This window comes from Canis lupus, chromosome 1 (assembly GCF_048164855.1).
Source record: "Canis lupus baileyi chromosome 1, mCanLup2.hap1, whole genome shotgun sequence".
In the NCBI taxonomy this organism is placed as follows: Eukaryota; Metazoa; Chordata; class Mammalia; order Carnivora; family Canidae; genus Canis; species Canis lupus.
Window position 1 is genome coordinate 45,255,297 of NC_132838.1, and position 17,186 is coordinate 45,272,482.

General features: G+C 44.5%; 1 protein-coding gene across 1 annotated transcript in view; it reads right to left on the bottom strand.

Annotated features, from left to right (window-relative positions):
- Window positions 1-16,919, bottom strand: part of CNKSR3 (CNKSR family member 3) — an 86,722-nt gene extending 69,803 nt beyond the window's left edge. The window contains exon 1 of the mRNA XM_072828490.1: window positions 16,550-16,919. Within this exon, the coding sequence (XP_072684591.1) occupies window positions 16,550-16,601 (52 nt within the window). The 5' untranslated portion in view covers window positions 16,602-16,919. The remainder of the gene's footprint in view (window positions 1-16,549) is intronic.
- Window positions 16,920-17,186: the final 267 nt, after the last annotated feature.

The following is a 17,186-nucleotide window of genomic DNA, read 5'->3' on the forward strand; positions in this document are numbered from 1 at the left end:
AGCCATTCATGTATCACCCATTCAAATCTGAGATAAACACTCCTCCTCTGCACTCGTAGAACACCCTCCCTGTAGCTAAAATGCCTATGGACTTGTCTGTGTATTCTACTCAACAGAAGGTGCCAAAGACACCAGGGACCCTGTCTTATTTACTGCACCTAGAAGGGACATTACATATGACAGGTACTCGATAAATATTTGATGACTTATATATAAAGTTAACTGGTTTACCTATTTGCACTAATTTTCCTAACAAATGGCCTCCATGTACAGGCTGTAACCAACATTACTTACATATTATTTTATGGCACTCTGAATATTTCAGATAAATCTTACAATATATGGAGGCAAATCATCAGCAACAAGGAATTCTCCCAAGGTTTTAGATCCACCCACAACAAGTATTTTCTGCCTAAATGGGTTAACTATGCAATAACACATAACTCAGGTAGAGAGCTATTTAGTCAAATTTCCAAATTTTCATTTTCCAAAAAAAATGTAGGAAAAAATGGGGTCAAGAGAATTTCTGCTGAATAACTCTTCTCTATGGGAGCCACAGTACACAGTCACTCACTAAATGAATGGCTTTGTTAGTATTAAAATAAGAGATTGCATCATCTACAGTGTACTGTTACCCAGCTGGTGTAACATGAATTGATCAAATAGTTACTTACCAAACAGTTATCTATTTCAAAACTTGGGTACAGATTTTAAAGAATTAAAATATCATGCATTCAGTACCTAAGTCATACTGAGAATAAACCAGTGTTGTATTCATTCGGGAAGAATGGTGGTCCCTCAAGACATCAATTCCTCTTCTCCCATTTGCTCTTGGATTTACTCAGACTTTTACTGCCATCAACCCACTGAAACTAACTTGTCCAGTCCTCCACACAGTTCAAATGCCGGTCGGTTGTGTCCTTGCCTTATCCACCTGACAGTGACACTTGGCTCAGCTGACCACTCCTTCCTTCTGGGAGTGCTCTCTGCACTGGCCCTCAGCACCACTTTCTTCTAACGTTCCATCTGCTATAGGCAGCAATTTCACAGCAATCTTCCTGGTTGCTCATCTTCCAGACTTCTAAAGATTGGGTTCCCCCCATTTCCTTTTCTCTTCACTGGTCTTCACTCACTTATTTGGTGACCCATCTAGTCTCGAACCAGTCCCCACCTGCCCCATTAATCGAGACACATACATACAACCTCCTACTTCATTTGATGAACTAATATCCATTGCAATTTTAAAATCTGACTATTCCCTTAACCATCTCCTCCTTCCAACCCCCCAGACCAAACACTTGATAGGTAACCTCTTACACCAACATCCAATCTCCCAGTAAATGCTACTGGCCTTTCAAAACACCTGGAACATGGCCACTTCCCATGGTCACCACAACTACCACTGGGTACAAGTGTCATCTTTCATGTGATTGCTGTCCTAACATTCTATTACCTAATTCTACTCTTGCTCACTTCAGTCTTCTCAACGCAGCAACCACTGTAACCTTAAAATGCAAATCTGATAGCGCTCCTTGGCTCAAAATCTTCCAGCAGGTCCCCAAACACCAAATAAAAGCCATGAACATATACTGATCTCTAAGGCTCTGCTCATCTGGTCTCCAATCTCAATCTCTGATCTCACCTCCTCTGCTCTTCCTTTCATTCACTCTGCTCCAGCCACACCAGGCACCTTGCTTATCCAACACATCAGGCACTCTCCTGTCTCAGGGCATTGCACCTGCTGTTCCCTCTTCCCAAACACCTCTTCACCTGTTAGCCTCATTGCTCACCGAAATCCTTCCCCAGTCACCACAGTTAAAATTGCATCCCCATTCCCTTCCTGCCTCCACCTATGCACCCCTTCCCCACAATATATACCATGTCTATGTGTTGCAAATATTACTTATATTTTGTCTACCTCCACTAGAATAGCAGCTCCAGGAAGACAGAAACTACCATATCTTATTCACTGTTGTATCCTCAGCTCTTGGAACACTACCTGGCACGATGTGGGCATACAATAAATATTCGTTGAATGAATACATGGTGACTATGAACCCTCACCAGAGTTTGTGGAAGTACTAGTTAACAGGGCACTCTAATTAACAGACTAAGAGTTAGTTAAATGCAAAGAGTTAGAGTTCTGGGGACGCCTGGGTGGCTCAGGGGTTAAGCACCTGCCTTTGGCCCAGGGTGTGATCCCGGGGTCCTGGGATCAAGTTCCGCATCGGGCTCCCTGCATGGAATGGAGCCTGCTTCTCCCTCTGCTTATTTCTCTGCCTCTCTCTCTCTCTCTCCCTCTCTCTCTGTCTCTCATGAATAAATAAATAAAATAAAATCTTTTTTTTTAATTTTTTTTATTTGTTTATGATAGTCACAGAGAGAGAGAGAGAGAGAGGCAGAGACACAGGCAGAGGGAGAAGCAGGCTCCATGCACCGGGAGCCCGATGTGGGATTTGATCCCGGGTCTCCAGGAACGCGCCCTGGGCCAAAGGCAGGCGCCAAACCGCTGCGCCACCCAGGGATCCCCAAAATAAAATCTTAAAAAAAAAAAAAGTTAGAGTTCTATTTCTCCTGATGTGGCCTAGTGACACAGTATTTCACCAAAAACTTTGTTTGCCAGAACTAAAATTAATGTGAAAAAATAAATAAATAAAATAAAATAAAAGTGAAAGACAAGTGGCTTCATTTCAGAACACCAGGTAAATGGAGTCAGTACTAATACAAAAATCATAGATAGGAAATTAGCAAGTTTTAATAGAAATGTCAGCCATTCAGAATACCGGGAAAGACACTGTAAGAAAAATAATCTATGACTTTATAGCTGATCCTATTAAGAATCTATTAACTTTACCTGAGGGAAATTACAGAAGAAATTATACCTACATCTAAGAGTTCGTTGGGCTGATGATGAATAAGAAAATGGGCCATATCATACCTGTTGCAGGAGGACCAGCCGCCCATGCCCTTTGGTGTGAGGTCTTTGAAGAGCCCTACATACCCTTGGCTCTCCATGTTGGTCCTTCTACTCATTCATTTGCTCTGGCAGCCCAGAGAAAGCACTAATCCCAGGAAACAAGCTCGCCCACCCACACAGCAATTGAGACCAAGCATGTTAGCCAAAACTGCTAATCTCACTAAGCACTGGACAAACCTTCAAGGACAACTCCAAGATGAATTCTGCATTTTATCAGCACTGATTTTATATGTCCATTTACATGCTGCCCTCTAGGACCGTCATCTTCTCCATTTTCTTTTGCATCCCATACCCTCTAATGCACCATACAGAAATAATTCTAGGTGTCATATTCATGTATATTGCATCATTTCACACTCAAGTATGAGGACCTACATTTCAGCTAACACTATTCTATTTTAACACATTTCATGTGCCAAGCTGCATGATATTTACACCTCATTAAAACATGAGACAATCATAGTGCTGTAATAAGAGAGGGCACTGTGTTTTCTTAAGGGTTTGAATCATGTAAGATGTTGGTATACCATGCAAGATGTATCTTCTACAAACTGGAAGAGCTTTAGAGGTTGGTATCTATAAGGTGTGTTCATCCTTGAACCTGCAGAACAGCTGCCCCTAGAATTCAACTCAGATTACTGGTGCTGCCATGAGAAGTCACTGAGCCACAAAACCTGGATATGAAAGTCCCTTCTACTACTCACTCATCATACCCTGCTGGAGCTCCCAGTCCTCTCTTGGTTGGTACCTCTTTCATCATTCTTTTCCCTGCTTTTGTTCCCAAGGCTTCTGTTGTAACTCAAGCCTCCTCAGCAATCACTGAGAACTCCAAGTGCCCTCTAAAGCAAGTCTCTTAATCCCTAATCACTCTTCCTCAAAGTTCTCCCCATTTCCCACAATTTTAGCAGCAACACGCCTCCATTCAAACCCCTCTATTATTTCCCCAGTGAATTAAAAACAAAGTTCCTAAAGATCAGTTCTCAAGCTGTGGTTCATGAACCAGCTGCAAAAGACATCCAGGGCTGCCTCCTAAACACGTGGCTCTAGACTCCCTCACCTAGAACACTCGCAGACTCTGGCAGTTAGGACCACAAACCATTTAGTCCATACTACTGACTCTTATGCCCACTAAAATCTAACCACTCCTTAAGTCTTTCTGATTCCTAAGCATCCTGAAGACAAGAGGCCTACCAGAGAGTAGCCATTGCTCTAATCAAGAGAAAAATCATTTCTCTTCACATGTACAAAAAGAGAATAAAAACCACCTTTAATTCTATCATCCAGAGATAACTCGTGTTGGCACTGTATTTCCTTCCAGTCTGTTTTTTAATGAATATTCACACAATCTCAGAATTGTAACTTACGAGAAAACCAGAACCTAAAATCATTAAGTGACTATCCAAAGGTTACATCATCCTTATCAAATATATTTGAAAATCCATCTTTCCCCATTTACAACAGCCCAATCAAATATTTTTAAAAAGAAATGAAACAGAGACACCTGGATGGCTAAGTTGGCTACGGAATCAACTTCTGATTTTGGCTCAGGTCATGATCTCAGGGTCATAAGATCAAGCCTCACATTGGGTTGGGCTCTGCTAAGTGTGGAGGCTGCTTAAGATTCTCTCTCTCTCTCTCTCTCTCTCTCTCTGCGCCTCCCACTCCCACTCCCATGCACCTGCATGTGCACTTTCTTTCTGTAAAAAGAAAGAAAGAAAGAAAGAAAGAAAGAAAGAAAGAAAGAAAGAAAGAAAGAAAGAAAGAAAGAAAAAGACAATAATAATAAAGAAAAGAAACAGATACAGTTTTCTCCAGAATTTATTTTATTGGGTGGTAAAATTACAGGTTAAATTTAAGTAGGTTAATTCAAATCATACCATTAATAATAGAAATGTTTTTCCCTTGCCCTCAAAACTTATTGCCAGCCAGCTTATGTCAGTACCTGTCAAAGAGCAGCTATGTGACAGGTCAGGTTCTGGAATCAAATGTGTCTTGAGTCAAACCCCATTTACTTATTATGCAACCTCAGAGAGGTCAGGGACTGGTTTTCTTAACTCTAAAATGAAGACAATGAAAGTGCTGCTGTCAAAAAAGCATTTTGAGGACTAAACGAGATCAATTCACAAGAAAAAGTCCTGGCAAGGGCCTGGCACCTAGAGAATCTCAATGTCACCTGCTAACTGCTGCCTCCTTACTCTCATGAGCTTCTTGACAACAGGCCTCATTTATAACTGACTCATCTTTTTGTCCCTAGTATGAAGCAGAATAACTGGTATGAAAAAGAAAATAAGTAGATAGATAGACAGACAGACTTTTATACTTTCAAAAGGAAATGAATGGTTGAAATAAAAACTTAATGAACATTTAACAGAAGATTATCTATAATGAATATATGTTTGTATGTATATACGTGTGTGTATGTGTTCTGTATATGCATGTTATATATGTATTATTATACATATACATGGACTTTTTACTTATACAGCAAACCAAAAGTTTAAAACAATCCATAATTATTGTTGAGAAATTTGTAGATTGCATTTTGGAGTGATGTACTAATGCTAGTGCTTTTCTTCTTGTTTTGTTTTGTTTTCCAATTCACCCTGAAAAGACCTTACATCAACTGTTTAAACTTACTAAATCAAACAGGACCCCACAAACTAGCACAAAGATTCGGAACAGATACCCTACTTTAAAAATCTTTCCGTACAAAGGGATGAATTTATGTATGAATGAAATCTTTCTGTACAAACAGAAACAGTTCCTGTCAAGGGCCAACACCACACAGCCAATGGCAAAGTAAACTCAATCGAGAGTAGCCAAATTCCTGTTTTCACACTGATGGGTAACTACCTAATGATCTGCTATGTCCATTAAAGCATTGGGCTTTTTGACCTAACAATACCTGCATGGAACTATGCATTCCAACATCAGAAATAATGGAACTAATTAAATAGCAAAGTGAAATCATAGGTAACAGATTTTCTAAATAACTGATGAATTACTAGAAAGCCAACTGTATTCACATCTTACAGGTATGTTTCTCACTCGGGCATTAACACTTGACCATGGCTGTCCACAGAGGGAATTACAAACTGGCCTGCAGATGTATTTTGTTTGTCCCATGCCAAAAAAACTGTAAACAGTTTTCTACAAACTGGAAAATGTCATGTCCAAAACCAGATTTCTAGCCTCACTGCGCAAACAACAACAAAAATCAGAAGATCTGGAAACTGTAGGTCCTGTCAGCAGAAACTGAGCCAATGAATATGTCTTTGGGTTTGCCACACTCTTTACCACTTCCTACTGACTCACATAGTCCTACATTTCAATTTCTGACACTGCCTGTCTGGCCACTGTAGGCCTCTGAGTTTGCAACTCCTGTTCCAAGTCTGAGGGCCAATCCTGGTCTTCAGTGCTCATTTCTGTAATACCTTTTATATTTTGCACTGTCTTGGCTTTGAACAACTACAAGGGGCGGGGGGGGGGGGGTGCTGCCAAACTCCACCTGTGCTGATTCAATGTCCATGTACTGAGACAAAAGAGCTTCCACCTTGAGCTGCAACCTATTTGCTGCTTTGAGGAATTCTCTTTTCTGCTTTTTCTTTCCCTCACCTCTCTTTGCATCTGCCTGCCCAGTTCAAAGCCAAAACTTGAGTGCTAAGTGAGAGAGAACAACTATCCACCCTCTCTCTCAAAATGGAAAGAAGGAGGGGGTGTTACATTCTGCTCTTCTATTAGAGCAAGGTCTGAAAATTCCACCCAAAACCTAAACAGGTCCCTTCAGACCATGAAACATTCCTCTCCTTCTGTGTTTTCCTGGGGCCCAGCACTCTGAGGTACACAACAAAAGAATCCCCTGGGTCTGGGGCGGAGCAGCTGGCTAGGAGCCCACACGGATAACAGCTGTGACCCTTCCCTGCCCACTCCGTGAAAGGACACTCACAGACAGAGGTACATTAACTCATCCACTGAAATACGTAACAACCATCCCTACTGGAAAAGCTCTCCTTCCCAACTGCCCATTATGTATTAATGGAAAACCAACTGTAGATAAGAATTACGCCTTAAATCATTTATTTTTATATGTTCTACATGAGTGGTATGGATCAATGGTCCTCAAATTTTAGTCAACACCAGAATCCCCTGAGGAACTTGATACAATGCAGCTTCCTGGGACCCAACCCCAGAGTGTCTGACTCTGTGAGTCTGCGGTGAGGCCCAAGAATGTACATGTGTAAGTTCCCAGCTGATGTGGACGCTGAGAAAGTAAGTTCAAGAATAACAATGATAAGATGTTGGGGGGGGAGGTGTGGTGCCACATGTATGGGGCTGAGAAAGGGTCTCAAGAAAATCTCAGCTTAAAAATGTCAGGAGTCAGGTTCAATATTCATATACTTATAGGTGCTTACTGAGTGTACTGATTAGAAGGCACCAGATAAGAATGAAGACTCTCCTCACATCCAAAATGGGTCTTTCTTCACAGATCAGCATTATGTAAGATTCTCCAACTTGGCCCAGGGGTATTTATAACCAAACCACTTCATACTACATGTCTCTAGGCATATTTCTAACAGAGAGTATTTGTGGTTTTTTCAATATCATTACTAACAATTTTGACTTTAGCGTAGATAGTCACTACTCATACTACTCAAGCCATGTTATCTATGCATGGTTCATGTAAGACTCCACCTGGAACCCATGTTAAGAAGATGCTCACATCTTCAAAAAGTATTATATGAAGTCTGGTCCACTCTACATAGGAAGCTAGTTTTCTTGTCTCAAAGATCATATTCCAGGTAGTTTGACTTGACTACCTGTAAAACATTGTAATATAAAATTACTCTGAGAACATGAAAAGACTATTCAATTAACACAGTTTAAAGTTGGAAATACACACACACACACACACAAACACACACACACACACACCTAAATCCAAAAGCAATGAATTTCCCCTTGGCTTCAAATCTCTGAAAATAGGAAATAGAATGTTTCCTTTCACTAAAAGGTTTTCCTCAGGAAAGCATGATTCAGATTATCATAATCACTGCCTTTTCTGATAGATAACACGTAGGGGTTTCTCCTCTAAAAGGGCTGACAGATTTTCTTTCTTCTTGGGGGTAAAGGGAAATGCATGTAGTAAGCTTCCAGGGTACTCTCCTATAAGCCTACCTACCTTCATTTCCCTCCCACTCTACCTTGTTGATAAGTAATGCATTAACTGTTTAAAAACGTGTTCAACTCCAACCTGTTAAAAATTTCTCAATTCACCATCTATTCAACCAAAAGCATGGTGGCTCTCTTTTCTAAGGCAAAAGTGGGATAGTTTCTCAATGAAGCAAAAATATTTTAAATCAGATTTATCTATGAGTTCCTTTGACTCAAACACTTCTTAAGTTTTCCTACAGAAAGCTTTCTAGCTTTTACAACCTACTGATCTTCATTCTAAGGAACTGTTTTGCTCTAATAAACACAACTGCATTTGCCCTTCTGATCCCAGGTTAAAAACTGTTCAATCAGCCATTTGATGTCAAAGAAAACAAACTAGGCTATGTCCACTTTCACAAAACCCCTATTCATAGATGAATAAACAGCCTTAGAAACTGTAGCTCCCAGCAAAATGTGCCAGGAAAGAACAATACAGGGAACAAAGCATGTGAATGCAAAAAGACAGATTGCACTCTCTATTTAAACGACAAGAGAGTAATCAGGATGAGGGGAGGGTGGGAGCTCTCCTAACCCTAGTAAGGAAAAAAAAAAAAAAAACCACAAGTATACATATATCACAATTTCAAACATAATTTCAAAATGATTTATCAATGAACTGACTCTATCTAGAACTTGGCTTCTCAAATGCTGGAGCCACCAAAGCTTAATCCAAAATGCCATCATGTCCAAAACAGTGTAATGCATTCCAGCTGGACCCCCTAAATTCACTTCTGCCCCAGAATCCAAATCAAATTTGTCACTCCCCTATTTTCCACATCAACTAGAAAAAAACTGCAAACACTAGACCAAGATCTGTAAGACCCCATAGGATTTTACCTCTGTATATCTCTCACCCCATCTCTACCCACCCCTTCCCCTCACCATCACCATCCTTGCTCTTCAAGACTCCACCACACTTCCTTTGCTCAAACACTCCAAATTCATTTGCACCTCAGGGCCTTAGCACTGGCTGTGGGTCTACGTATGTGTGTGTGTGTATGTCTCTGTGTATGATTGTACCAAATAGAAACGCTAATTGCATCGCAGACAAAAAAAAACTACAACATGACACTCAAAATAAAGATTAGGAGTGTCAAAAAAAAGAAATGATGTATTCCATTCCTGAGGCGTATTCTGAAACAAAGCAACACAATGAACAAACCACAATAAAATAAGTAACTAGCAGTAAGTGTCTCGAATGCTAAAGGTCAGGTTCAAAATATGTAGGGTCCTCCTGAGGCTGTGTAATTGAAAAAAGAAAGAAAAAAGAAAGGAAAGGCCTATGCCCCATGAGTATAAATACTAAATGGATAATCAGGAAACACAAAAGTCAGTTCTTTGCAGCTACCCCCTCCCACATGTGTCAATTAGGAGAAGACAAAAAACACCCACCTTGGCCAGAGGAGGAACCAGGTCTGGACTGGACAGAACAAGGGAACAGAAGTGTGTGGAGTCTGGTCCCAGTGCCTGCCTGGCCTTTGCCCTTGGACAACTCATTTAACATCCAGAAGCCAAAATCTCCTCATCTGTAACAGAGATGTGGCTTCATTGCACATTTCTCAGGCTTATGAAAAGACTCAAGAAAGAACATACATACATGGAAGAGCTCTGCAGAGCTCATGTAAATAAAACTTGTCTTATTTGTTAGAAGCTTAAATGATGGCTAAGCCCGGGGTGAAAACTCTAGGAATACCACGAAATGAGAGTAAAATGGGAAATCAAGGTGAGAACACGAAATGTCCCAGAGCAAGAACCCAATAGGCTAGGAACGGTCAGAGCTGGTGGCAGCGACACAGAAGCGTGGGACACAGAAGAGAGACGCCCAGCTCCATGCAATGCTCTGAACACAGACACGGCAGCTTCCAGGTGGGACTCGAGCATGAAGAGGTCACTCCTAACCTCTATGGAGACCGAACGGAGACACCTGGCCTTGGCACAGCACACACTTTTAAATTTTGAGAACTGCTCTGATGTTCCCAAAATAACATTCTGTGTCATTTTCACCAACTGTGAAAGCTCACAAAATCTGCTAATTGTGGTAAACTCTGGGTGGTCACAAAAAGCCCGCCTCATCCTCCAACGTCCACTTGACAATCCTGATAACAAATTCCAACCATGATGCCCACTGGCCATCCCACAGCTCCCTTCTTACTACTTGTAAGAAACAAAAACAGAAACAGAAAGGTTGTCAAGAGAGCTCTTCGAGTCCCAAAACATACCTACAAAATCTCAGGGGAAATGTCTCATTTAGTTTGCAGAGAATTACCTGATGCTGTTGCTAGGTGGTGCTTATAAATACAAGCACACACCCTAAGATTGCCTTTTTGCTTTAATTAGTGGCCAAGTCAAGCATCCTCAAATGAAGTGCCAACATTTAAGGACTTAAATAAAACAGACTGAGACTGTGTCAGATCAGATAGCAGAACCTACCAGCAGAGTATAAAAATGTGTTTGCAGTCATGTGCTAGAGCTCCTCAAACTGTACTGAGCACACGAATCACCCGGCGATCATCAGAAAATGCAGATTCTGGTTCAGCAGGCCTGAGCTTCTGCATCTCTAATAAGCTCCCAGGTAATATGGACTGCTGGCCATGGACCAGGTGCCAGACAGCAGTCGACATTTGACAGCATGAGCCAGCCCTAACGTTGTGTCCACTGGAAGTCCAGTTACTATTTAAAAAAAAAAAAAAGGTTGAGATAATATGGTTTGGATTTATCGACCCAAAGAAGGTTCATGATATTTGCAATTGATGTCTTTCACTCAGCTAGCCAAGAATCTTCCCGATCCCCTGCAAGTCCTGCCCTGGATCCTCTGAGTGGTTGTCAAATAGCAGGGAAATGTCTTCGGGACTGACTGGTACCCTGATAAGAAGTTGACCTTATGACACACCCGATGGCTCAGAGAGGAAAATCTGTGACCTGGGGCTACAGAATAAAAGGAAGCAATAAAAACAGGAGTAGTAATTTATTGAGAACTTACGTAAGACCACAAACTCAGGGATAGAACTGGGATAGAGCTCCCGAATGTGATTCCCGGGCCCACACTCACCACGGAGCTCCACTGTCCATGTGCAGGCCATGATGCGATGGAGTCACGGGGGACAGGAAGGTGTTTACGAGCACCACCACTTTTAAATATGGGACCCTGAGCATGTTCTTTCTCTCTCTCCCTCTCCCTTTCCCTCTCTCTCCCTCTCTCTCCACTTCAGTTTCTTCAGCTTTAATATGGGTTAATAATGGTTTGCACACCTCACTGGGTTTTCTGAGAATTGTAGGAGTCAAGATAAAGCACTTAGCACCATGTCTGACACATCATAAATGCTTCTGTAAACGTTTTTCTATTACTATGACTATGACAACTCTATGGCTAGAACCCAGGAAATAGACTAGAACCAGGAGGAGAGTAGAATCAAGAGAAGAGTTTCCAGCCTACGAAGGAGACCTACAACTGTCAAAAGAAAAGGACCTCCTTTTTTCACTGACCACAAGGCTAACAGGAAAAATACATCCTAGTCGGAATCAGGATTATGGGAAGAACTGGCCTCTGTATGGATTGGCAGCAGGAGGGGGCCCAGGGACCTAATACTGGAGTTGACCTACTATGTACCAGATCTGTATAGATAACATTGAAATTCTAGCCCCTCCAGAACCAAACAGTGAGGCGCTGTAAGACTGCCAACTTGCCACATACTAACAGACGTTACAGGAAGAGCAGTCCCTGCGGTCGGACCGCAGAGAATGGGCAGATGCCCTGAATCCCACAAGAAACCCTTCTACTCCTGCCTGGTGATGGAGAAATGGTACCATGCTAGGAGCCAGAAGCTAGCCAGAGAGACTTCTCTTCTGCCACTAAGGCTGGGTCTTATGATGTGCTCCTCAACAACACACTTACTGAGAACCAGCCTATTCCAGGCCCAGCAAGGACCAACGGCACTTCTAGCCCAAATCAGTGGTCCTTCCTCCTTGTCAAAGACACTTCCCAGTGGTCTGAAAACAGAAACACAACTTGGGTAGCTGCATTTTCTATTGCAATTTCTAATATTTAAAACAAGCTTACAGACAAAGATTTCATATGACTTACAGTTTTGACCTGAGAAAGCTTAATAGGAATGAAAGCAGCGCCTTTTCTAAAACAGGGCTGAACCTCAGGCTTGATGTTAACTGGGAAATTATGACATGTATCCTACTTTGAGAACCTATAAAGATCAATACATATAAATTACTGTGTGTCAGACACTGCTGGCTGCTTCCCAATATCTATTCCCCACCCCCTCTTCTTTCTCACTAAACAAACTCCAATTATTTTTCAGGGCTATCATATACCCAGTTAAAAAAACAAAACTATAGTAACTAGCCTCCCTTGCAGCATGAGGCTACGTGACAGTCTGGCAACTGAGATGTAAGCCAACTCACTTGATGGAGCTCCCAGGAGGAGACTTGGTGACCACCAGTCTTTTGCCTTCTCTGGGTCTCCCTTCTCCTGCCTGGAATAAAGACGTGAGCCTGGAGGTGGAACAGCCATCTTGCACTGAGGCCTTAAGTATGAAGATGAATGCTACTTGCTACACCACATGCTAAGAATGCCTGAAGAGGATGGCAGGAGCCTGGGCCCCTGACCACATCATGGAGCCCCCATCTACCTCTGAATTCCCCATCTCCAGACCTCCTTTTACAAGAGAAAACCAACACTCCCATTTGGCTAAACTCCTGTAAATTGGATTTTCAGTTATGGGCGCCAGACACTATCCTCACCTGATATACATTGTTAAAGATCATTTGCTCTGCAAAAACCTTTGGAATTATTTAAAGGCAGAGTGCCATGACCTGTGAACTCATCTGATTTACAAATAATCTCCCTGACATACACTAAGTAGGTAGGAGAAGACACACATGTACCAAGTACCTCTCCTCCACTAACATGGTATTAATAACTCACATCGTGGGAATCTGAAGGTCTGCTCCTCAATGTGGTGAAGATTCTGAGAGTCCTCTAAGAGTAAGAACCTCCTGAGAAGATGGGAGTAAAGCCAAAGCACCCAGGCTCACATGCTGCTGTCACTTCCCCCTGTGTGACACAGATCAAGGTACTAAACCTTTCTGTGCTCAGAATGGAACTACAAAATGGAAAAATCTGTTCCTACCTCAAAACGTGGTTACATATGTTAAACAAGTGAATACTTGTACATTCCAAAGAACTGAGCCTGATATGCTGCAAAGATTTATGGAAGACCTACTAAAATTATGATGAAATTGGTGACAGACAGTATAGCTAAACATTCATACAAATGAAATTTATAATAATAATAATAATAAAATCCACATGAATTAGTTTCTTCCATAGACATAAATTCTTTTTCCTAATGCATGCACCTGCCTCATAACCTCATTCACGAGGGAGGGCAAGCTGTAAGGTATGGTCAGGTTTCGACAGCTTTAAATCCAACGGTTTCTACGATGCTCACAATTACCATACCATACTCCTGCAACACCAAGAGTGGCAAAGTCTACACGAAGAACTGCTTATCAGGAGGATGTATTTATAAAGTGGGTGTTGGATAGAGAGGTTAGCAAAGACAACTAAAAATAGTTGTATAAGCAAACAAGTTTGCATTAAGTCAATAGTTGATTGAAAAGTCAATACTTTCGCATCATTACTATGAGAAATATTTATGCAATGTGTCGTGCAATTTGGAAGAATGCAGCCTCTTGTTTAAGAGTCTGCCACACTCGCTCTTGTTATCTTTTCTAGGTTCTAACACAGAAAGTATCCAGGTCATTCTATGAGGCTGTACTTAAGGTCCAAAAGGGTGCAAGCATTCTGTATCAAGTTGCCACATGCTAACCACAGGTATGTAACCTAATCAGTGTCCAGTGCTCCTGATACCAAGATATCAAACCACTCATAACTACTCTTTCACGTCAGTAGGAAACTTTCCCTGGATGAAAGAAATCTCAGGTCATAACGTCAAGGCAATTGGATACCAAAAACCTTTGAATCTGCTCTTCCTTTTAGATACTAAGTAAACATAACAGGATGTGAATTTACACTTCTCCAAAAAAAAAAAAAAAAAGACATGAATCTTGAGGGTGTGAAGATCTCACTCCAAAACCTTCCTGTGTGCCTGTTACCATTTTTCTAGTTGTACATTATCAAGTAGGCTGGCAGGGGCGTAGGAAAGCCAAAGACTGATAAACTGTAACCCCTTCTTTACTCTGGAGCAGTATGCTCCAACAGAAATACACTGCAGGGCACAAATGTGAGGCACATGTCTAATTTTCCATTTTTTAGGAGCCACAATTAAGAAGATAAAAATAAGTAGGTGAAGTTAATTTTAATTTAATTTTTTTTAATTTTTATTTATTTGTGATAGTCACAGAGAGAGAGAGAGAGAATGAGGCAGAGACACAGGCAGAGGGAGAAGCAGGCTCCATGCACCGGGAGCCCGATGTGGGATTCGATCCCGGGTCTCCAGGATCGCGCCCTGGGCCAAAGGCAGGCGCCAAACCGCTGCGCCACCCAGGGATCCCAATTTTAATCATAAATCTTATTTAACCCAACATACCCAAAATAGTCACTTCCACACATAGTAAATATGAAAAATTTGGTAATTTACTTTTTTTTTTTTTGCACTAAGTCTTCACATGGGTGTATTTTACACTTAAAACACACTACAATTCTAACCAGCCCACTTTGAGGGCTTAAGAGTCACATGTGGCTAGGAGCTACCCTGTTGCTTCAGAACAGCTGTTGGAGGTCCAAACCTGCTGAAAATCAGCCGTTTCTCAAGTTGCTTCTATGATGGACACATGGGTAAAACCAACTCAGTCTCAGCAAGTCACCAGTTGGGGGGGGTCTGGTGCTGTCTTGAACAGGGGAACATACCCTATTTCAAAATAGGGTCTGAGGACTCACAGCTTTTAAGTCAACGTTTTGTGCCAAGCACTGGCAATGCTATTTACCCTTTACCTAGGCAAACCTAGTCACCAGTGTATAAGCTTGTGCTGCGTTCATCCTCATTTTAAGTAAGAGCCCAGGAAATTCTGGTCCTTGGACAAAGCTCTTCTCTGTTCCCGGTACAGCAGGAAATGATTAGGCATTCCCCACTGACACATGCCATATGGCCCATCTATCTAGAACATCCCATTCCACGTGGTCTCTGTGTACTATGCAGGCATGAGAAATGAGATGCAGAGATGACCAGTTTCCATTACGCCCCAGCCACGGGTGAGGAGACAGTTGGAAAGATGACCTGATCTTACCAGTATTACCTACCTCACAGGTTTACTGTGATGACCAAAGGCAATAACAGAGAGAGAGTTCTTAGCAAACTGTAAAGCGCTATACAATTCTAGTTATTATTACTGAGAAAGGACACCATTCCTCACCTGGAAGAGCAGATAGAAGAAAGAAAAAAAATAGTGACTTGAAACCAAGAGATGATAAGCTGGGGAGCGGGGGGGGGGGGGGGGGGGGAGGGGGGGGGAGGACCCATGAAAACAGAGGTGGTTTTTGTGGGCTTCCTTTCTTTGGAAGAGTACAAAGAGGTTTGAAGAAGCTCTATCACTCTTGCCTGGAAATCTTGGGTGGCCCTAAAAAGTAAGTCGGGGCACTCTGAGTACAGCTTCTACCCCTGCTCCATCACCCATCACACCCCAACCCCACTGCTTTTCCTCATCCCAAATACAACTCAGGACAGTTATTCTAAACAGATCTCTTCTTGCCAGGGTCTAACTGTGGCCTAAAAACGCAGCGCCACGGCCGGGGGCGGGGGCGGGGGCGGGGGCGGGGGTGGGTCCTGGCACCTTCCCCAGCAAGTCCCCAATCCAGGGAGTCTGGCTCAAGGCTTGTCGCCGGCGTGAACGCCGCGATGCTGGCTGTCCCGCTGCCCTGTCGCTTCTCCAACAAAAACAGAGGCTCGGCGGCTCGCCCGGGTCTCCCTCCCTTTACCTGTCCAACCGCCGCGTCCCGCCGGCGAACTACTCCGGGCCGGCGGCATTTACGAGGTCCGCGGGGAGTCACCCACACAAAGGCGCCTTGTGCCTCTCCGCCCCGGGACGGGCAGCCTAGGAGCCGGGCACCGCACCCGGGCGGGGGGGGCGCCCCCCGGCAGGTCCCGAGCTCGGCGCCCCCAACCTCGCTCTCCGCTCCACCGCTGGACGCTGGGGCTCCCCTCGGCCCGCCTTAACCCGCACCCCCAAAAGCAGGCACCAGAGCGAGGGTGCACGGGCCGCTCCGAAGTTTGCATTGTCACCGCGCAGCGCTCCGGACGCGTCTCGCCTGAAGGAGCCGCAGCGCACCCCGCGCCCCGCGCCCCGCGCCCCATCCCTGCGCGGGACACCCGGGCCCCCACCCCCGCTCACCTCTAGTCCACTCCACCACCTGCTTGGGGCTCCACTTGGTCACCGGTTCCATGGTAGGTGGCTGTGCTCCCCGCTGGGCTAGGTCGGCGGCAAGTCTTGCTCCCAGGGCCCGCGGCCCCTTCCCGGGAGGGCGCGCGGTGCGGCTGGTCCCCGTGCGCCGGAGCGCCCCGTCAAGGCTGCATGACCGCGGTCAGCCGGCCAGCCCCGCGCCGCTCCGCCGGGACGGCCCTCGGGACGGCCCTCGGGGCGGCCGCGCGGCTCCTCCTCTAGCTGCCACCGTCCAGCTGCGGCTCCTCCTCCTCCCCCCGCCGCCGGAGCCCCGGCACAGCTGCGGCTCCTGGGCGACGGCAGCTGCGGGGACGCGGGGCCGTGACCCCAGGCCCCCCGGGCCTCGGCTCCGCAGGGGGCCCTTGGGGCCCGGCCGCTCCCCGCCGCCCGCCCGCCCGCCCGCCCGCGCCGACGGCCGGCACCTCTAGCTCGGGCCCTCGGGCCGTGCGCTGCGCCCCCCTCCGGCTCTCCCGCTCTCCCGCTCTCCCGCTCTCCGGCTCTCCGCGCCGCGCTCCCCCGGGTCTCCGCGCCGCGTGCGCCGGCGTCCCCGAGCCGGCCCGCCCGCGGGTCCCACCTCCCGCGCCTCCCT